This window comes from Bombina bombina, chromosome 3 (genome assembly GCF_027579735.1).
Source record: "Bombina bombina isolate aBomBom1 chromosome 3, aBomBom1.pri, whole genome shotgun sequence".
In the NCBI taxonomy this organism is placed as follows: domain Eukaryota; kingdom Metazoa; phylum Chordata; class Amphibia; order Anura; family Bombinatoridae; genus Bombina; species Bombina bombina.
In genome coordinates this window covers 542,566,609-542,590,204 of record NC_069501.1, presented here as the reverse complement: position 1 = coordinate 542,590,204, position 23,596 = coordinate 542,566,609, and the positions used below count along the sequence as shown (strand labels likewise).

The following is a 23,596-nucleotide window of genomic DNA, read 5'->3' as shown; positions in this document are numbered from 1 at the left end:
AACTGCCTGTCTCTGAGTGCTCTGACTTCCACCACCCAATCCACTGGCGCCCTGCCACTTTAAAACAATAAAAAAAAATATTAAAGTGCTCCCCACTGCTCCCTATTGTGTCCCAGGCCACTGCCCGGTCTGCCCGCCCCTATAAACGGTCTTGGGCCAAATACAAGCAATTAAAATGACCACCCTCCCGCAAATCTTATATATACTCCAAGCTGTCCCTATCCATTTGCCCCACTCTTATCTGACCGAAATACAGTCACTAATTAACACTTTCATTTGGGGGGGCATTAAACCTCAAATTAAAAGAAAAATACTATGCTGTCCTCTGGGTAAGGGAGGTATGGGGCTACCATCTATTCTGCAATACTATAATGCAGTAGCCCTTTAAAGAGTGTTATAATGGCACGAACACCTGTACACTAAACCACAAATGACTATAGACTCTCACCTACTAAACTCCCCAGCTCTAGGTCCTTTATGCTTAATCAAACATACCAATAGGCCGGTATTAGCGAAACACTCTTTATTATACGCCCACCTCTTCAAAACATGGGACCAGGTACGACTCAGAATGAAAGGAATATCTTCTACATTCTCCCCGATGACCCTCATCCCTATCAATAGAGAGTTGGCGGGTGGCCTTATTCTGAATGATCTACTAGATAGGAGACTAGGTCAAACCATCCCACTAACCAGGCTAACAGATAAAGGGAAACTTAAAGAACGAACAATTTTATTAGCTGGAGGCGCATTTACTCCTTGGCTTAAATATGCACAACTAGCGCACTTACTAGGAACATCCCCTCATAGCCAATTCAGAAGAAACTGATCCAATTTTGACACCTTTAAAGAACAAAGAAAAGTCCTTTACCAGAGGTTCATAGATAAGAGATATCCTAGAGATATTTTAGACAATGCTTTAGAGAAAACTGCCAGTCAAAATAGGGAATCCATTCTGAATACTAGAGCGAAGAACAAAAATTCTGATAAAGAAAACAAAATTATGTTCATCACCCAATACAATATTAATCACAAGAAAATTCATCTATCAATAAACAAACACTGGCTAAAAGAGACCCTATTTTGGAAAAAAATTATAGATGACAAACCAAAGATAGTTTACAAAAGAAACAAATTGGCACCCAGTAAGAGGGCCAAACACATACATTTTCACAAATCTTCAGGTTCATCAAACGTTCTTAAAGGGCCATGATACCCAAGTGTTGAAACACTTGAAATTGATGCGGCATAGCTGTAAAACGCTGACTAGAAAATATCACCTGAACATCTCTATGTAAAAAAGAAAGATATTTTACCTCAACATGTCCTAAGTATTCAAACACCATTGCAAAGGACTTTAAGCAGCAAAGCAGTATATGTCTGTCCCGGGACAGCCAAGGGAGCTTTGTGCACACTCATATTATTTCCCTATTCAGTTTAAGGAAGTTTACTATGAAATCTCAGGAGAGTTAAGTGAAATCTCATGAGATCACAGTAAAAGAGTTCATGACCTTAGCACTGCTGATGCGGATTGGCTGCTGTTCATTTCTTCATTTCTTTATTTATTTTTTTTACCTGCAGCTAAGCAGCAGCTGAAGTATAACTTTTTACACAGAACTTACTCTGATGAGCTGAGGAAATTGTGAGGTAAAATATCTCCCTTTTTTACATAGAGATCCTCAGGTGATATTTTCCTGTCAGCTTTTTACAGTTATACTGCATCAGTTTCAAGTGATTTAGCATATAAGTATTATGTCCCTTTAAGAAAAATCCTTTCTGTTTAAAAGGCATATACAAATGCAATAAAAGAGGCTGTACTGCCTGTAAGTACATCAAAGCAGGAGAAAAAAAATTTACATCCACAATTACGGGGGGGGGGGGGGTAATTTGAGATCCCCTATTTTTTCAGTTTCGAATCCAACTATGTTGTTTATCTTATAGAATGTTTATGTGGCCAACAGTATGTGGGGCGCACCTCTAGAAAAATCAGAATTAAATGGGGCGAACATTTTCGCAATTGCAAGAACTGTGATGATAGAAAAGTTAAACACAATATTCCCAGTCATTGTTATACCATGCATTCCATTCATTTTAATATCTACACGTTTGCCCATAGACTACATTCCCAAATCCACAGATCAGATTATAATAGATTAGTCAGACTTCGCTGGAGAGAGACTTTCTGGATCCACCAACTCAAAACCTTATTTCCTCAGGGACTCAATGCCAACATTGATCTGGCCGCTTTTAATTGATCCTTAAATTATTCGGTCACCCCTCAGGTAGTGCCTAACTCAAATATCAAACATTTACTCAACATCACAGAATTTAAAGCGACCCTAAACCCAAATGTTTTCCTTCATGATTCAGATAGAGCATGCAATTTTAAGCAACTTTCTAATTTACTCCTATTATCAAATTGTCTTCATTCTCTTGGTATCTTTATTTGAAAAGCAAGAATGTAAGTTTAAATGCCGGCCCATTTTGGGTGAACAACCTGGGTTGTTCTTGCTGATTGGTGGATAATGATAAGCAACGACAGACTTCGTTTCTTTGAAGTAAAAATGAATCAGACTGCTTTTAACAAATGTGGGTCATGGGTGGGAATTACGCATATAGAGTCAATTCATATATTAAAGAGGCTCAATGCACCACACCTACCGCATATGTAAGTCAAGCAGTTGTATTGCAAATGGAGTTTGTAACAGCGTCCATATTATTCAGATTCCAGTGCTTGACAGAAGAAAGTAGATCATGGGTATGATGGTATTTCCAAGAAAAAACAACTCTGTGAATTAGAGTTGGTCTCAACCACCTTACCTACTACTTAATTTCACAAGTTATGAGCAAATTTCTACGCGTTTCAGCCTAGTCAGGCCTTTATCTTGATAAAGGCCTGACTAGGCTGAAACGCATAGAAATTTGCGTTTCTTGGAAATACCATCATACCCATGATCTACTTTCTTCTGTCAAGCACTGGAATCTGAATAATATGGACGCTGTTACAAACTCCATTTGCAATACAACTGCTTGACTTACATATGCGGTAGGTGTGGTGCATTGAGCCTCTTTAATATATGAATTGACTCTATATGCGTAATTCCCACCCATGACCCACATTTGTTAAAAGCAGTCTGATTCATTTTTACTTCAAAGAAACGAAGTCTGTTGTTGCTTATCATTACTCCTGCACTCTGACCTCCTGACCGGAACCGGTCCACAGCACGGGACATCCCGCAAATACGGCTGTGAATGTGTCTTTGAAATTTAACTCACAGTCATTGGATACAAGCCAGAAGATTTTGCAAGCTTTTCGCTGTTTTAAAAACAACGCAGAGGGAATTTTCCAAGTCATACCTGCATTCATATAAACAGCTGGATCAGACACTCTAATCACTGGCCTGATTGTGAAAGGACGGTAACATTGACTCTGTTTCAATTTTAACATTGTGTTACTTTGCAACATATTATTATTTTTATAGTTTCTTATAGCACTACACACTGATGTTTTATAATTTATGCTGATTCTCATCCTATTTTAATTGTACTATTTTACTTTGTATCAGATGCCGGCATCACTTATTGTAATATAATTATAAACAAATATAAACGTTTTTATTATACTCTTGTGTAATCCACATTCCTTATATAGTTCTTTACCTCTCATATGCTGTTTTTTACAGCGCGTTCCCATATCCCCTTGTTCTTTTTCTATTTTGGTTTGATTTTAGGAGGTGCACTTACCTTTTGGGAATAGCATTTGAGATTTGAGCGTTGTATCTTATACCTACCCTGTTGTTTTAAAGGATATTGTATCTAGGGATGTATAATGAGACTGAAGCAGTGAGTAAGCATAGTCGTACATTAACTCTGTATATTGTGTGCGTATCATAGTATCCATCTAATGTGCTTTAAAGATTTGATTCCTATATAAAATAGGTACTTAAAGGGACGGACAGTAAATGTTGTTGGGAAAAATTTTAAATTCTGTCAGCGACTTTAGTTAGAGCAGATGTGCACACTACATGTAACTCAATGGCATGATCGTGCTCACTGTGATTAGTCAGTAAGACCATGATACACTGTTTCAAAAAAATGGAATGTTTTGCTGTTTCCAAAAAAAAAAAAAACTTTTGCACTTTGCATTGAAAGCAACAATGGCTTCTTGCTATTGGGCTTTGGGTACAAATTTTTGCATGTGAATTTTTAATGGGGGAAAGTACAAACTGTTTGCAACTGGGCTGCTGGTATGGATTGTTCCTATTTAAAATCACTGCACCATGATTGAGATCTTACCCTGTATTTTGTTCAAGTTGAGAAGTTTAGAAAACTTGATCCCAAAATGTATTATATTGCATTCTTTATATTTATTTTATTTGTGTTTGAGAAGTCTTTTTGTAACAGAATAAGTGACTATATCTGAAATAAATATCTGCATCTTTATTGAATATTTTTTTATACAGTTGGCAGTCAGAAATTTGCATGCATCTCAAACAGTATAATGAATTATAAAAAAATATGTTTGTGACTGACAAATAGCAATAGTATACATCCACCATACAATTGGCTAGAGACTTTTATTATCATGAAGTCTTCTTAGCCAATGTTCCATATGTATATGTAAATAGATAGGCACTTTTTGTTTTAAGAAAATAATGGCTGTATTATGAATCTGTATATATATATATTATCATGTACAGTCAGGCACATATTGGCAGTTCCATATTTTAGCAGCTGTACTTAGGTGATTGAACAAGAAATCTAATACTTAAAGGGACATGAAACCCAATTTTTTTCTTTCAGGATTTTGTAAGAGCATGCAATTTTAAACAACTTTCTAATTTACTTCTATTATCTAATTTGCTTCATTCTCTTGATATCATTTGTTTAAAAGCATATCTAGATAGACTCAGTAGCTGCTGATTGGTGGCTGCACATAAATGCCTTGTGTGATTGGCTCAGCCATGTTCACTGCTATTTTTTCAACAATAATATCTAAAGAATGACCCAACTTAGATAATAGAAGTAAATTGGAAAGTTGTTTAAAATTGTATTCTTTAACTGAATCATAAAAGAAAAATGTTGGGTTTAGTGTCCCTTTAAGTCTTTTTCTCAGGCATTTTTACAAGTATTTTATTTAGCTTTAATGGACTTTAAAAAAAAAAATTCAAATGTGTTTATAAGGGGCAATAAATTATGTATGCAAGTCAGTACTTAGAAACACAGTCAAATAACCCAATGCCAGGATTTCAGGATATCTCAAGCCATGAAATTGTAGATAATCCGTATAGCTCAAGAATGCAGACAAATTCATCTGTACACAGGGATAGCCTGATTTATTGGTATGTTGTGTTGGGACTATGGTGATAACCACTTTTCTATGGGATTGACAGTGATGTAGAACTATACACCACTGTTGCAAATCCAGTTTAACAATCAGGAAAGAGATATTGGTCTATTTATCAAGCTGTAAAAGCAGATTCTGAGCCCATGTGGTGCCGTCCCGTGTGTACAAGTCTGCATATGCAAGTTAAGATGAAGCGATCTGCTTTATAAGTTATTCACCACCTCAAAGGTAAGAAACTTAAATCACCCCAGGCTGACTTGCCCAGTATGGTTTACAAGCCCTGTTTTCATACAACTTGGTTAAGTAATTTGAGAAAGATAAATACAATTAGCAGATGACGCCTCACTAGCCCCAAAAGGGGCCCATAAACTCATTCTTCAGCGATATTCAGTTTTAATTTTATATATCCATTGCAGTTTTCACTGGAACATGATTATCCATTTGAGAAGCATACCTCAGTATTTCCTTGAATTCATTTAAGTGTAAAGCAAAAAGGCAGTTTACAATGAAAGAAGCAGTGTTTTTAAATACATAGAACAGCTGCCCAGCAGAAGAGGTCACAACTGATGTAGAATACACAAGTTGATGCTTAGAACCAACAAGATAGATGGAAAATCTGCAGCATATTTTCACAGTGTACTTTTTGTATATGCTGAGCTAGTGTCTTTCTTATGTAAACATTAAATGATGTCTTCTGAGCCATCTACATATTCTGTGATCTGAAACAGCCCATTAAATGTTGCTTGTCATCAATCAGGTATCTTGATGTTGGTGCGCTAGGATGAAGTCATCTTCTTCAGGCTTTCAATCTCTGACTGCAAGATACAAATATGTATTATTGACTGACTGTAAGGGATTGACAACTTTACATGATTCTATGCACAGATAATTAAACAGTAAAATATTAAAAGATCTCAAATCTTTGCTTTCAGAAAAAAACTAAAACATTCACCTGCTGCCAGGCTAGCAGACAAAAAATGAGGATTGTTTACGTTTTGCTCTGAGCTGTGGCCTTGAAGATATTTAGTGCAGTAAGTTTTAATACAGAGCATAGAATGGGAACTTAACTTTATTATGATGAATACTGTATTTTGTGTTTTTTAAATGGTGTAGGGTGGGCATTGCAGCTGGGTAAAAGTATAATGTTTACAGTATGACATAACTGAAGTATCAAGAGATAGACAGAGGGTTGGATTAAGAACTGGAGTGAGAAATAATTGATTAGATCAGAACTGAGAGCAAATTGAATAAAGCTGCAAGCAAATGAAACTTGAACATGGACTTTAATTGAACATAGAAATCTGTAAGATTTGGTAGCAGAGCTACTTCCTATCAGAACAAGTAGCTGTAGAGGTGAGACTTTGTGAAACACCTTCCACAAAGTGTTTTGTCGCCTTATGAGATGAAGTTCCTCTTGTTTGTAATTTCAGTGGTCTGTCTTCCTGCCAGTGTATGCCATCTTTTACAACTAACAAGCCATTAACTACTCACAGTTAAAGGGACATTGTACACTAGATTTTTATTTGCATAAATGTTTTGTAGATGATTCATTTATATAGCCTATACAGGGTTTTTTTATATATATATATAGTTTTGCTTATTTTTTAATAACATTGACTGATTTTAAGACTTCTAACCAAGCCCACAGTTTTAGAAGTATACTGATGTATACCTATTAGAGCTTGCTCCTGTTTGTGTAAAGAGTATTTTCATATGCAGGGGAGGGGGATTGTCTTCTCTTTTTGGTATACAACCACTTTCAGTGGGTGTTCCAGCTACCTTTTCAACAGAGCTAAACTAAGAGTTTCTAAGTAAGTTTTTAAACGGTTTTATACTGGATTTTTAGATCAGTATCTGTGCATATTATTATTTAACAGTAGTGTCTATTGCATGCAGTTATATGAAAATTGGTGTATACTGTCCCTTAAAGTATTGCGTAATTTATTCTCATTGATTTGTTTTATGATACGATCTGATTTCATAGCATTCTGATGTTCTCCCTTTTTCATCACTACAAGGTACACTTACCACTCTCCACACTGTCAGTTTATGTACTCAAAATGTTGTGGTTAAAAAGCTTATAGAATTATAGGAAATAATAGAAGCTCTTTGTAACAAAAATACAACACTTAAAGGTGGGCAAGCAATCAAAAAAAGCTATAATTATAGTATTAGCAGCAGCTAAAGGGGGAAACTTATTTCATTTTATAAACCATTAACTCAAATGTCATCTAGAATACCTGAGTGGGGAAAAATAATAGACATTTTCATATATATTTAAATATTTATTAGCACTCAGGAGAAAAGCATTCAAATAATTTTTAAATAATACAATATCATGGGATAATGATTTTAGTGTTTGGCAGGGTAACCAATTTAGAGATAAATATAAAAGTCTATTGGTTAGATTACGAGTTTTTGTCGGTAATGGTGTGCGGGTCTAACGCTCAGTTTCAGCTCACCGCTCACCTACAAACAACGCTGGTATTATGGGGTTTTTTTCAACCCGGCGTTAGCCTCTAAAAAGTGAGCGGAGAGCAAAATTTTGCTCCACATCTCACCTCAATACCAGCGCTGCTTACGGTAGTGGTGAGCTGGCTAAACGTGCTCATGCATGATTTCCCCATAGGAATCAATGGGGCTGAGCCGGCTGAAAAAAAACCTAACACCTGCAAAAAAGCAGCGTTCAGCTCCTAACGCAGCCCCATTGATTCCTATGGGGAAAGAACATTTATGTCTACACCTAACACCCTAACATGAACCCCAAGTCTAAACACCCCTAATCTTACACTTATTAACCCCTAATCTGCCGTCCCCGACATCGCCGACACCTGCATTATATTATTAACCCCTAATCTGCCGCTCCGGACACCGCCGCCACCTACATTATCCCTATGAACCCATAATCTGCTGCCCCCAACATCGCCGACACCTACATTTTATTTATTAACCCCTAATCTGTTGCCCCCAATGTCGCCGCAACCTACCTACAATTATTAACCCCTAATCTGCTGCCCCTAACGTCGCCTCCACTATAATAAAGTTATTAACCCCTAAACCTAAGTCTAAACCTAGGTCTAACCCCCCCTAATTTAAATATAATTTAAAATAATCAAAATAAAATTACTACAATTAAATAAATTAATCCTATTTAAAACTAAATACTTACCTATAAAATAAACCCTAAAATAGCTACAATATAACTAATAATTACATTGTAGCCATCTTAGGCTTTAATTTTATTTTACAGGCAACTTTGTATTTATTCTAACTAGGTACAATAGTTATTAAATAGTTATTAACTATTTAATAACTACCTAGTTAAAATAAAGAAAAATATACCTGTAAAATAAATCCTAAGCTAAATTACAATTACACCTAACACTACACTCATTATTATCATTAAATTAATTACCTAAACTAACTACAATTAAATACAATTAAATTAAATAAACTAAAGTACAAAACCCCCCCACTAAATTACAGGAAAAAAAATTATTACAAGAATTTTAAACTAATTACACCTAATCTAATCCCCCATATAAAATAAAAAAGCCCCGCAAAAAAGCCCTACCTTATACTAAATTACAAATAGCCCTTAAAAGGGCTTTTTGCGGGGCATTGCCCCAAAGTAATCAGCTCTTTTACCTGTAAAAAAAAATACAATACCCCCCAACATTAAAACCCACCACCCACACACCCAACCCTACTCTAAAACCCACCCAATCCCCCCTTAATAAAACCTAACACTAACCCCTTGAAGATCACCCTACCTTGAGCCGTCTTCACCCAGCCGGGCACAAGTGGTCCTTCAGAGGGGCAGAAGTCTTCATCCGATCCGGGCAGAAGAGGACCTCCAGATGAGCAGAAGTCTTCATCCAGGCGGCATCTTCTATATTCATCCATCCGGAGCGGAGCGGGTCCATCTTGAAGCCATCCGACGCAAAGCATCCTCTTCTGACAACGACTCCCGACGAATGAAGGTTCCTTTAAATGACGTCATCCAAGATGGCGTCCCTTGAATTCCGATTGGCTGATAGGATTCTATCAGCCAATCGGAATTAAGGTAGGAAAAATCCTATTGGCTGATGCAATTAGCCAATAGGATTGATCTCGCATTCTATTGGCTGATTGGAACAGCCAATAGAATGCAAGCTCAATCCTATTGGCTGATTGGATCAGCCAATAGGATTGTTCCTACTTTTATTCCGATTGGCTGATAGAATCCTATCAGCCAATCGGAATTCAAGGGACGCCATCTTGAATGATGTCATTTAAAGGAACCTTCATTCGTCGGGAGTCGTCGGAAGAAGAGGATGCTCCACGTCGGATGGCTTCAAGATGGAACCGCTCCGCTCCGGATGGATGACGATAGAAGATGCAGCCTGGATGAAGACTTCTGCCCGTCTGGAGGTCCTCTTCTGCCCGGATCGGATGAAGACTTCTGCCCCTCTGGAGGACCACTTGTGCCCGACTGGGTGAAGACGCCTAAAGGTAGGGTGATCTTCAAGGGGTTAGGTTTTATTAAGGGGGGATTGGGTGGGTTTTAGAGTAGGATTGGGTGTGTGGGTGGTGGGTTTTAATGTTGGGGGGTATTGTATTTTTTTTTTACAGGTAAAAGAGCTGATTACTTTGGGGCAATGCCCCGCAAAAAGCCCTTTTAAGGGCTATTTGTAATTTCGTATAGGGTAGGGATTTTTTTTATTTTGGGGGGCTTTTTTTATTTTATTAGGGGGATTAGATTAGGTGTAATTAGTTTAAAATTCTTGTAATTATTTTTTTATTTTCTGTAATTTAGTGTTTGTTTTTGTACTTTAGTTTATTTAATTTAATTGTATTTAATTGGTAATTAATTTAATGATAGTGTAGTGTTAGGTGTAATTGTAATTTAGGTTAGGATTTATTTTACAGGTATATTTGTCTTTATTTTAACTAGGTAGTTATTATATAGTTAATAACTATTTAATAACTATTGTACCTAGTTAAAATAAATACATAGTTGCCTGTAAAATAAATATAAACCGTAAGATAGATACAAATGTAACTATTAGTTATATTGTACCTATCTTAGGGTTTATTTTACAGGTAAGTATTTAGTTTTAAATAGGAATTATTTATTTAATGATAGTAATTTTATTTCGTTTTATTTAAATTATATTTAAGTTAGGGGGTGTTAGGGTTAGGGTTATACTTAGAATTAGGGTTTAATAAATTTATTATAGTGGCGGCGACGTTGGGGCGGCAGATTAGGGGTTAATAAATTTAGGTAGGTGTCGTGATGTTAGGGACGGCAGATTAGGGGTTAATACAATTTAACTAGTGTTTGCAAGGCGGGAGTGCGGCGGTTTAGGGGTTAATATATTTATTATAGTGGCGGCAATGTCCGGTCGGCAGATTAGGGGTTAAAAAATGTAATTAAGTGTTTGTGATGTGGGGGGGGGGGCTCGGTTTAGGGGTTAATAGGTAGTTTATGGATGTTAGTGTACTTTATAGCACTTTAGTTAAGAGTTTTATGTTACGGCGTTAGCCCATAAAACTCTTAACTACTGATTTTTAAATGTGGTAGGAGTCTTGACAGTAGAGGGTCTACCACTTACTTTCTCCAAGACTCGTAATACCGGCATTAGGAAAATCCCATTAAAAAGATAGGATATGCAATTGACATAAGGGGATTTGCCGTAAGCTCGAGTCGCGGAAAAAAAGTGAGCGGTACACCTGTACCTGCCAGACTTGTAATACCAGCGGGCGTTAAAAAGCAGCGTTGGGACCTCTCCACGCTGCTTTTTAAGGCTAACGCAAGACTCGTAATCTCGGTGAATGATTTTAAAAATGCATAGCAAATGTATAATGTTATTGAGATGACTAATTATGTTTATTCTTTAGCTTGGAATATCGCTAGATTAGATGGTACTTTTGTATTTTATATATTCAAAGAGTGCAAATAGCTGTCAATAACTTCATATTATTTAAAGGGATACTCAAGTCAAAATTAAATTTTGATGATTCAGATAGAGCATGCAATTTTAAACAACTTTCCTATTTACTTCCATTAACAAAATATGTTCAGTCTTATTATATTTACTGAGCATATGCAAGAATTCACAAAATATACATATATGCATTTGTGATTGGCTAATGGCTGTCACATGATACAGGAGGAGTGGAAATGAGTAGTAGATTTTTTCTGACAAATTTCAAAGCTATGTGTAAGTGCTATTGAATTGTCTTTTTATCATGCATTTGTTTATTATGCAAATCACCTGTATTTACTGGTCCTTTAAATTCATTTCTTGCTATATTGCTTACCTGCAATGCTGTTCTCTTGGTTCGTTCTTCATTTATCTCTCCTCTTAGAGTTTCTATGTCTTTCCTGCATGCATACAATAGAGTGAAGTGGTTAGTCTGTTATATGCTAGGTTAATACAATGAGAGGTACATTAATCAATCAATAAAAATATTTGTTGCAGGGTAGCTTTCTGTTTTTGTTATCAGCTAAAGAAACTGCTTATTTTTCTTTATCTTTTTAGATACATGAATCACATATATTTTCTTCTTTATAGCTTCTCTCTATGGCCCCAATATTCAAAACATCGATATATGTCGATATATTCTAAAAAAGTAGACAGTAGACTGAACCTCGCTGTGCCGACAAGTGGTGATTTATTTTCCTTAGGAAATAATAGGGATTGTGGCTTCAGTAAAAGTCTACCCACATCTGCGATATCAGTGGAAGGGGGGGGGGGGGGCTGTATTTGAAGTGTTCCTATACAACACAGGCAGTGCGTTTGCTGAAACAAAAAAAGGTTTCTGTGTAGAAACACTTCAAATAATGCCTGTGTAAGCTTTTGCTGAACCTATACTACATACCTCACACAGGGCAGCTTAGAATATATCGCAGTACTGGCGATGTTTCCCCATTAAAGCAGGTTATGTCAGGACTCATGTCACTGTACCTTTAAATCTTACCTTTTACACTGATCTCTCTGATTGGTTGCCTCACCTTTTTTAAGATTGACTCTCACTTCTCACCTTGCTTAGTATTTTGTATGTAGTTCTCATACCACTTGAATCCTGAGCCTTGGATTACAACTTATGAATTGATCTAAAACCTCACACAGTGGAATACTTTTCATTCACGGCACCTCACCGCATCTACTCTTCAGCTTCACTAACCGAGGATTAAAGCATTGCTTATGAGCTATATTGAACCGCAAGTATTATCAGCTACTTCAGTGGGGTAGTGTTTATCATATACATTAACATCGCACTGTTAACTTACCATCTTCAAGCTATTATCTTAGTAACCGGGACTCCGTGAACCGGGACTTTCACTGCAGCCTGACATCACATCCAGTAGCTACCGAGAACCTGCATCTGCGTTACAGACTACAGGGATCAGAGCTAACAGGACGCCAAACGCTGCAAGAGCACACAAGCAGGTACACTCTACCGAATACTGTTTACTACCTTGTAAAGAGATAATAGCGGAGTAGGAATAAATTGTATATATGTAAATAGTTATTTTGTGTACCCCTTCAATCAACTTGATACAACTTGTTACAGCCAAGTATTTAGACGCCTGATTTGAACTGTGGCATTTATTTATAGGAGCAGTCTCAGCACTAAATATTCATTCTCTCATATACCAGTATTACATCTAAGTGTTAGATAAGTAATACAAACTAAGTCTATGGACTAAGAAAATTATAAACATCACCAAAATAACAGGAGTCCATTCTCACCTTAGTGGATTACTCAATTTGGTGAAACAAAACACTCATTTATACTACCTTAAACTGCAGTTGTGTTCCAGAACCTTAATTATATATTTGAGAACATTTATCTTCACATTTGTCCAGAGGTGTGACATTGGTTTGACATAATACTAAGCCCTAAAAAGAAATGGAACCAGCAGATATTTCACAGGTGGTGTACAACCTATCTCAAAAGGTTGATCAACTTGCACAAAGATTACATGAAGTAGAAATTGAAAATAGAACCTTAAAATCTGTTATTAGAGATTCCATTGCGCTAAAAACTAATCAGCTGGATATGACATTGGAGCCACAGGTCCCTTTGCCAGATGTTTTTGCCGGAAAAAGAAAGGGCTACAGACATTTTAAAAATGCATGCCAACTGATTTTTACTATGAAGCCCCGAACCTACCCCACTGAGAGGCCAAAAGTTTTGACAACAATATCACTGTTAAAAGGTGAACCTTGCAATTGGGCTGACAACCTATTAGAATCTGATGACCCAATACTTGGGTCTTTAGAGGGGTTTTTTTTCTGCTATGGACGAAATGTTCTAAGATTCTGATGTACAGCTAACTGCTGAGACCTCCATGAGATCTCTTAAACAGGGAAAATGTCCTGTGGAGGATTATATCAGTGAATTCAAACAGCTTGCTAATGATTCCCTTTGGAATCCTATTGCTCTGCGAAACCAATTTCGCTTGGGACTCTCTGAAGCTCTCAAAGACGAGTTCGCTCAAGTGGAGATACCTAAGACCTTAGAAGGGGTCATGAAACTGGCAATTCAGATAGACCGTAGGCTAAGAGAGAGAAAAGCAGAGAGTAGTTGGTCAGAACCCAAACCACAACCTTTGCTCTCTTCTCCCATTCCTGTTTTCCACCCATCCCTCAAACCATCAGCTGAGGCAATGGAGATTGTAGTTATAAAGGGACCCCTAAGTCCCGAAGAAAAATTACGTAGGAAGGTTAAGAACCTCTGTATGTATTGTGCTAGTCCGGCACATACAGTACAGGATTGCTCGATTCTTCTTAAAAACAAAAGAAGTAAGTTGCAACCTTATATTTCTTCACTACAAAATGTATCTAATCCATCTTATTGCTTACTACCTCTCTCATTACAGTGGGACCAAGGTCAAGTGACGACTGACGCCATTATAGATTCTGGTGCATGTGGGAATTTTATCGATCAACAATTCTGCTCCAATAATAAAATTCCACTCGTACTTAAAAGAACTCCTGTACCTACTAGAGTGATAGACGGATCAACTATTACATCTGGTCCTATTACTCAACAAACCGTACCTCTCATTGTAAATATATCAGGTCATATTGAATTATTGGTATTCAATGTATTACCATCCCCCCATTTTTCTGTGATTCTGGGTTTAAAATGGTTGCATGTGCACAATCCCGCTATAAATTGGTTCCCACTCCAAATAAATTTTTCTTCACCTTATTGCAAAACTACTTGTCTCCATGATTATTTCTTATTGCATACTACAACACCACAACCTGACATACCTATGGAATACAAAGATTTCAGTGATGTCTTCAGCAAGACTGAAGCTGAAAATCTTCCACCCCATCGGGGGTACGATTGTCCTATATAATTACAACCAGGTGCCAGCATACCTGTTAGTCACCTGTACCCTCTAAGTCAACCTGAATTAGCACATTTAAAAGGTTACTTAGAAGAAAACCTAAAAAAAAGGCTTCATCCGTCAATCTACTTCTCCAGCTGGGGCTGGAATGTTTTTTGTACGTAACAAGGATTCAACACTCAGGCTGATAATAGATTATTGTGAATTAAATAAACGTACAATAAAAAATCGTTACCCGTTACCCCTGATTCCAGAAATGATTGAGCGGTTGTCTGAAGCCACTATTTTTACAAAATTGGATTTGAGAGGGGCATACAATTTAATTAGGATAAAAGAAGGCCACGAATGGTTAACCGCTTTCCGTACTAGATACGGTTTATTTGAGTATCTTGTAATGCATTTGGCCTTTGTAATGCACCCGCCACTTTTCAACATTTTATAAATGATGTTTTTCGTGACCTATTAGATGTTTGTGTTGTCGTGTATTTAGACGACATACTCATTTACTCCAAAAATAAAACAGAACATGTGAAGCATGTTAGATGGATTCTTTCTCGACTCAGAACACACAAATTATATGCTAAACCAGAAAAGTGTATGTTTCACACTGACAATGTGTCCTTTCTTGGTTACAACATTTCCCCTAGTGGAATCCAAATGCAATCCGAAAAAGTCAATGCAGTCACTGACTGGCCTCAGCCAAAAACCAGAAAACAATTACAACGGTTCCTCGGTTTTTCAAATTATTATAGGAAGTTTATTAAGGATTTCTCCAAAATCGTGAAACCACTTACACGTCTTACAGGTGCTACTACCCCTTATTGTTGGTCGCCTGAAGCAAATGAAGCTTTTGTTTTTCTGAAAAACAGATTTACTACTGCTCCCATTTTGCAGTTTCCTAATCCTTCATACCCCTATACCTTAGAGGTGGATTCATCTGGCTTCGCCATTGGAGCAATCCTCTCTCAACAAAAATCTTTAAAAGAACCCTTACATCCAATTTCATATTACTCCAAGATTATGAGTCCTGCACCTTTTTTAAGATTGGCTCTCACTTCTCACCTTGCTTAGTATTTTGTATGTAGTTCTCATACCACTTGAATCCTGAGCCTTGGATTAAAACTTATGAATTGATCTAAAACCTCACACAGTGGAATACTTTTCATTCACGGCACCTCGCCGCATCTACTCTTCAGCTTCACTAACCGAGGATTAAAGCATTGCTTATGAGCTATATTTAACCGCAAGTATTATCAGCTACTTCAGTGGGGTAGTGTTTATCATATACATTAACATCGCACTGTTAGCTATTATCTTAGTAACCGGGACTCTGTGAACCGGGACTTTCACTGCAGCCTGACGTCACATCCGGTAGCTACCGAGAACCTGCATCTGCGTTACAGACTACAGGGATCAGAGCTAACAGGACGCCAAACGCTGCAAGAGCACACAACCAGGTACACTCTACCGAATACTGTTTACTACCTTGTAAAGAGATAATAGCGGAGTAGGAATAAATTGTATATATGTAAATAGTTATTTTGTGTACCCCTTCAATCAACTTGATACAACTTGTTACAGCCAAGTATTTAGACGCCTGATTTGAACTGTGGTATTTATTTAAAGGCGCAGTCTCAGCACTAAATATTCATTCTCTCATATACCAGTATTACATCTAAGTGTTAGATAAGTAATACAAACTAAGTCTATGGACTAAGAAAATTTTAAACATCACCAAAATAACAGGAGTCCATTCTCACCTTAGTGGATTACTCAATTTGGTGAAACAAAACACTCATTTATACTACCTTAAACTGCAGTTGTGTTCCAAAACCTTAATAATTATATATTTGAGAACATTTATCTTCACATTTGTCCAGAGGTGTGACATTGGTTTGACAGGTTACTCCCATGGAATATCCAGCAAACAGAACACCTATATTTACACCATTTACACCATGTCTGCAATCTGCCTTGCTAAAAAGACAAAAAAAAAACTTCCTATTAAAGCTATAGAAGCTATGTTGATACATGTATATACAGTGTTTCATGTATATGTATCCTATTGTACAATGTGAGACTATATATGTTAAATATTGTATCAGTTTTAACCCCGCCGTTAGGACGTCCTACCTTATATGGCGTCCTGCAGCCTCCCCCTTTGATGAAAGCAAGAATTGGACTGGTGCGTGCCTAGCAGCATTGGCAGTTCCCCATGATCCAATGCCAGCTTTGAAATCACGGGACTGCATGACAATCACGTTATTTCATTTTTATTGCAATTGTTTACATCGGAACTTTGTTCTGATGTTAACACTTTGATGCCGGCATACAGGAGTTAAAAAGCTTCTTTTTTTTTCTTTTTTTTTTTAAATAAACAATATTTATTTTTCTTTAGAAAACATTGTAGTGCTACTTTATGGTTTTACATAACTGCATAATGTTTAACATTGCAAAGTTAAACAAATGCAGTTATGTAAAAAATGTAAAGTAGTCGCTACTGACTTTTATAATATTTATATAATGAAAAATAAATATTGTTTTTTTGTTTTTGTTTTTAAATAGAACACGCAAACAAATCCGAAAAACAGCTGTTTAAAATCAATACAATAATGAAAATAATATGCATTATACAAGAAAATGCATATAAATAAAACAGTTTATACATATAATGTGCCGCTAAACTATTAACCCCTTACGTGCTCTCACCCCCAGCGCAACCTAACCCCACTATACTATTAACTCCTAATCCACGACATCCCCCATCACAAACTTCCCCACTACACTATTAACCCCTAATCTGCCGTAACCCCTACACTATTAATCCCAAAACCGACACAACCCCCACCACAATTAACCACTAACCTATTAACATCTAAACCGCTACAACCCCAAACCACAATAACCCCTACACTACTTAACCCTCTAACAGCTAACCCCCCAAGACACCTAAGACCCCCTAAATGACAAAAAACACACTACCAGTAAAAAAAATTTTACCAAAAATAAAAAACACTACTAAAAAAAAGCCTATCCTAAAACGAAAGTACTCTTAAGCCCCCTAAAAAAAAGCCTAATCTAAATACGCTAAACCCCAAATTTTGTACTCGCCATCTTGAAGCCTTATATAGGGTGCCCTTGCATATCTATTGGTTGATTTTTTTTTTATTTCAATTCAAATCAGCCAATAGAAAAAGCTTTAATTCTATTGGCTTTTTTAATTAGAAATCAAAAATAATCTAATAGAAATGCAAGAGCATTCAATCTTCAGTGTGCTGCAGTGACCGCATGAAGACAAATCAGGTAGAAGAAAAGAAGATGACCGCTAAAGAGCATCCAGGAGCGTCGCCAGGGGACTACCACAAAAGTGGTGGACCCGCCACTGACCCCCAAAGAAGCCGGATTCAAGATGGTGAATACAACATTTTGGGGTGGGGGGAGGTTTAGTATAGGGTTTTGTTTTTTTAACAAAAAGCTATAATCACTTATGCCATTTTCAGGGCATTTTTTTAGAATAGGTTTTTTCACGAAAGAGCTGTAATTACTGCCCAACAAATGTCCTTTTAGGGCAATTTTTAGATTAGGTTTTTTTAAAGAAAGTTTTATTGGGGGTTATGATAGTTTTAGAATAGGTTTTTTTTGGGGGGGGGGGTACTTTAGTTTTAGGATAGGGCTTTTACTGGTTGGGTTTTTTTTATTTTTTTGTAACTTAAAAGGAAAATCAGCACCAAAATGTTTATTGTTTAAAAAGATAGCTAATGCCTTTACTACCCTTTCCCCAGCTTTGCACAACTCACATTGTTATATTAATATACTACATTTATACCTCTAAATTTCTGCCTGTTTCTAAGCCACTACAGACAGCCTCTTATCACATGCTTTTGTATTAGCTTTTCACAACAGGAGACTGCTAGTTCATGTGAGTCATATAGATAACATTGTGCTCACGCCCATGGATTGTGGATGACACTTCACTAATTGGCTAAAATGCAAGTCAATAGATAATAAATAAATAGCCATGTGATCAGGGGGCTGTCAAAAGAGGCTCATAGAGGTATATTAATATAACCATGTTGACTATTTAAAAGTGGGGCATGGATAATAAAGGGTTATCTATCTTTTTAAACAATAAAACTCATTGGGGCCTATAACTCCTACTGTGATAAAAAAAAGCAATTGAAGTGGCTTCATATGAAAGTCTTAATAAATTGCCTTCAAAGATACCCAATATGCTAATGCTAAGTATGATCAGTCCAATTGAAAACCCATGGGGTTTGAGAATGACCAACCCATACACTATGAAGTCATCTTTAATATAACATACTATTAATCAAAGTACAAGCATAATAACAATAACTTCAAGATACATATAAGATGGAGATAGGAACACATTGCAACAAGGTATAGATTAGGATGCAGTGGTAGAATAACTAAAAATGTAGGCACAAAGTCAGACAAACCAGGTAGAAGGTCAATATCCAGATGAAGAAGGCAAGCAAAATCCACAGGTAAGAGAGTGACTATAGAAAAAATGGCTCCAAAACATCATACAAAATCAAGATCATAAACAGGTAGTGGCCAGGCTCCAGCAAATCAACAAGTGACAAAGTACATATTTTATTAACAACAACAAACAAGTATCAAATAAGATGCAGAAGGGACACACACATTTTGCTTTAAAGATGGCACCTGGAATACAATCTGTCATGTAAAAAAGTTGTACAACAAAAGCAATCACAAAAATTAACAAAACGTGTACTGGCAAAAAAAAGGGTCCCATAATCCTGCATTAACTGCCAAATGATTCCAATACGAATAATAAATCGGTAAAATGCACTCATAAGTATAAAGCACCTGAATGAAAGGTGCTAAATATCACATGCTAGGAATTTCGTACAAGCCTCCAAGCTGATTTTATCTACATTCTCATTATACTCATTATCCATCCTGTACTTTGCTGGGAGGGTTAATAGTGACAATATTAAATCTACCTATCATATCGCATTCCAATATAGGAGCCTTTGATGTTAATTTCTGATTTACTGCTTTAAAATTATCCTCTAGAATTTGTGTAATTTCCTTATTTTTTATATTGTAATAATCTATACACTTATGTGTACGCACGTGTACCAATGATTCTTATTTGTGTATGATTATTACTTAAAAATGTAATAAAATATTTAAAATTAAATTAAAAAATGGACTAAACCTTAAGAAAATTATTACTTCATGGACAGAAACGTGTACTGTTTTACTTCATGTAATACACTGGTGTGAGCACTAATTGGGGCATATGTATCAAGCTCCGATTGGAGCTTGATGCCCCGTGTTTCTGGTGAGCCTGCAGGTTCGCCAGAAACAGCAGTTATGAAGCAGCGGTCACAAAGACCGCTGCTCCAGTCCATAACCTGTCCGCCTGCTCTGAGCAGGCGGACACACATCGCCAGAAATCAACCCGATTGAGTACGATCGGGTTGATTGACATCCCCCTGCAGGCGGCCGATTGGCCGCGAGTCTGCAATGCTGAATACGGCGAGCGTATTGCTCGCCGTATTCAGCGAGGTCTGGCGGACCTGATCCACAGTGTCGGATCAGGTCCGCCAGACCTTAATAACTAGAGGCCATTGTTTCTTTTTATGATCCTGTTTATTACTTCATGGACAGAAACGTATACTGTTTTACTTCATGTAATACACTGGTGTGAGCACTAATTGGGGCATATGTATCAAGCTCCGATTGGAGCTTGATGCCCCGTGTTTCTGGCGAGCCTGCAGGTTCGCCAGAAACAGCAGTTATGAAGCAGCGGTCACAAAGACCGCTGCTCCAGTCCATAACCTGTCCGCCTGCTCTGAGCAGGCGGACACACATCGCCAGAAATCAACCCGATTGAGTACGATCGGGTTGATTGACATCCCCCTGCAGGCGGCCGATTGGCCGCGAGTCTGCAATGCTGAATACGGCGAGCGTATTGCTCGCCGTATTCAGCGAGGTCTGGCGGACCTGATCCACAGTGTCGGATCAGGTCCGCCAGACCTTAATAACTAGAGGCCATTGTTTCTTTTTATGATCCTGTTTAAAGGGACATTAAACACTAAATATTTTAAACATATTTTTTAAACATAATTATAATTAATAAATATGGGATGCCGCCATATTGAAATCTTATTTTCATTATATTTACTGCATTCCAGTACTGCAACTCTCCTTCAGATATCTGCAGTGTAATCTAGGTTCCAAAATGGCGGCACTCAAAATTAAAGGGGTTACATGTAAAGGGTTACATGTAATATATGTAGTGTTTAATGTCCCTTTTTAGATTATTTAGTAAGTGTTTTGGGCCAAACATTAGCATTGCCATTGTTGCAGTAATTTGTGTTTTGTGTACATGTACTGGCATTAGAAATATTTGGAAGCCCTAACATCACCATGTCAGATCTAAGTTGGAAATTTAAAAAGGTAATAAGGTTTGTTATTTGTTCAATACAATGTCGGTTTTTCTTTTCTTTCTTTTTTCTAATATAACTGTGAAACCTCAAAATTAAACAAAAAACATAATTTATGCTTACCTGATAAATTTATTTCGCTTGTGATGTATCGAGTCCACGGATTCATCCTTACTTGTGGGATATTCTCCTTCCCAACAGGAAGTTGCAAAGAGAGCACCCACAGCAGAGCTGTCTATATAGCTCCCCCCTTAGCTCCACCCCCCAGTCATTCGACCGAAGGCTAGGAAGAAAAAGGAGAAACTACAGGGTGCAGTGGTGACTGAAAGTTTTAAAATAAAAATATATATGCCTGTCTTAAAAAACAGGGCGGGCCGTGGACTCGATACATCACAAGAGAAATAAATTTATCAGGTAAGCATAAATTATGTTTTCTCTTGTAAGATGTATCGAGTCCACGGATTCATCCTTACTTGTGGAATACCAATACCAAAGCTTTAGGACACGGATGAAGGGAGGGACAAGACAGGGACGTTAAACGTAAGGCACCACTGCTTGCAGAACCTTTCTCCCCAAAATAGCCTGCGAAGAAGCAAAAGTATCGAATTTGGAAAAAGTATGAAGCGAAGACCAAGTCGCTGCCTTACAAATCTGTTCAACAGAAGCCTCATTCTTAAAAGCCCATGTGGAAGCCACAGCTCTAGTAGAATGAGCAGTAATTCTTTCAGGAGGCTGCTGTCCAGCAGTCTCATAGGCCAAACGGATGATGCTTTTCAGCCAAAAGGAAAGAGAGGTAGCCGTAGCCCTTTGACCTCACAGTTTACCAGAATAAACAACAAACAATGAAGATGTTTGACGGAAATCTTTAGTTGCTTGTAAGTAGAACTTTAAAGCATGAACCACATCAAGATTGTGTAACAGACGTTCCTTCTTTGATGAAGAATTAGGACACAGAGAAGGAACAACAATCTCTTGATTGATATTCTTATTAGAAACAACCTTAGGAAGAAACCCAGGTTTGGTACGCAAAACCACCTTATCTGCATGGAAAACAAGGTAAGGGGAATCACATTGTAAAGCAGATAGCTCAGAAACTCTTTGAGCCGAAGAGATAGCTACTAAAAACAAAACTTTCCAAGATAGAAGCTTAATATCTATGGAATGCATAGGTTCAAATGAAACCCCTTGAAGAACTTTAAGAACTAAGTTTAGGCTCCATGGCGGAGCAACAGGTTTAAATACAGGCTTGATTCTGACCAAAGCCTGACTAAATGCTTGAACGTCTGGGACATCTGCCAGACGTTTGTGTAGTAGAATAGACAAAGCAGATATTTGTCCTTTTAGGGAACTAGCAGATAATCCCTTCTCCAAACCTTCTTGGAGAAAAGACAATATTCTAGGAATCCTAATCTTACTCCACGAGTAACCTTTGGATTCACACCAATAAAGATATTTGCGCCAAATCTTATGATAGATCTTCCTGGTGACAGGCTTTCTAGCCTGAATCAGGGTATCAATGACCGACTCAGAGAAACCACGCTTTGATAGAATCAGGCGTTCAATCTCCATGCAGTCAGACACAGAGAAATTAGATTTGGATGCGTGAACGGACCTTGAATTAGAAGGTCCCGCCTCATTGGCAGAGTCCACGGTGGAACCGAGGACATGTCTACTAGGTCTGCATACCAAATTTTGCGTTGCCACGCAGGTGCTATCAGAATTACCGAAGCTCTCTCCTGCTTGATTCTGGCAACCAGACATGGGAGGAGAGGAAACGGTGGACATACATAGGCCAGATTGAAGGACCAAGGCACTGCTAGAGCATCTATCAGTACCGCCTTGGGATCCCGGGACCTGGACCCGTAACGAGGAAGTTTGGCATTCTGACGAGACACCATCAGATCCAATTCTGGTGTGCCCCATAGCTGAATCAGCTGGGCAAATACCTCCGGATGGAGTTCCCACTCCCCCAGATGAAAAGTCTGATGACTTAGAAAATCCGCCTCCCAGTTCTCTACCCCTGGGATGTGGATTGCTGAGAGATGGCAAGAGTGATCCTCTGCCCACCGGATTATTTTGGTTACCTCCATCATCACTAGAGGACTCCTTGTTCCTCCTTGATGATTGATATAAGCTACAGTCGTGATGTTGTCCGACTGAAATCTGATGAATTTGGCCACAGCAAGCTGAGGCCACGCCTGAAGTGCATTGAATATCGCTCTCAGTTCTAGAATGTTTATCGGGAAGAGAGCTTCCTCCCGAGACCATAAGCCCTGTGCTTTCAGGGAGTTCCAGACTGCACCCCAGCCTAGCAGGCTGGCATCTGTCGTTACAATGAGCCACTCTGGCCTGTGGAAACACATTCCCTGAGACAGGTGGTCCTGAGACAACCACCAGAGAAGAGAGTCTCTGGTCCCCTGGTCCAGATGCAGTTGAGGAGATAAATCTGCA

At 37.7% G+C, this 23,596-nt stretch overlaps 1 protein-coding gene across 1 annotated transcript in view; it reads right to left on the bottom strand.

The window, feature by feature from the left end:
* Positions 1-4,420: 4,420 nt before the first annotated feature.
* The window catches only part of LOC128652426 (uncharacterized), a 155,198-nt gene continuing 136,022 nt past the window's right edge, over positions 4,421-23,596 (bottom strand). The window contains exons 17-18 of the mRNA XM_053705364.1: positions 11,654-11,717; positions 4,421-6,162 (exon numbers count right to left, since the gene is read on the bottom strand). Coding sequence (XP_053561339.1) covers positions 6,124-6,162; positions 11,654-11,717 — 103 coding nt within the window. The 3' untranslated portion in view covers positions 4,421-6,123. The remainder of the gene's footprint in view (positions 6,163-11,653; positions 11,718-23,596) is intronic.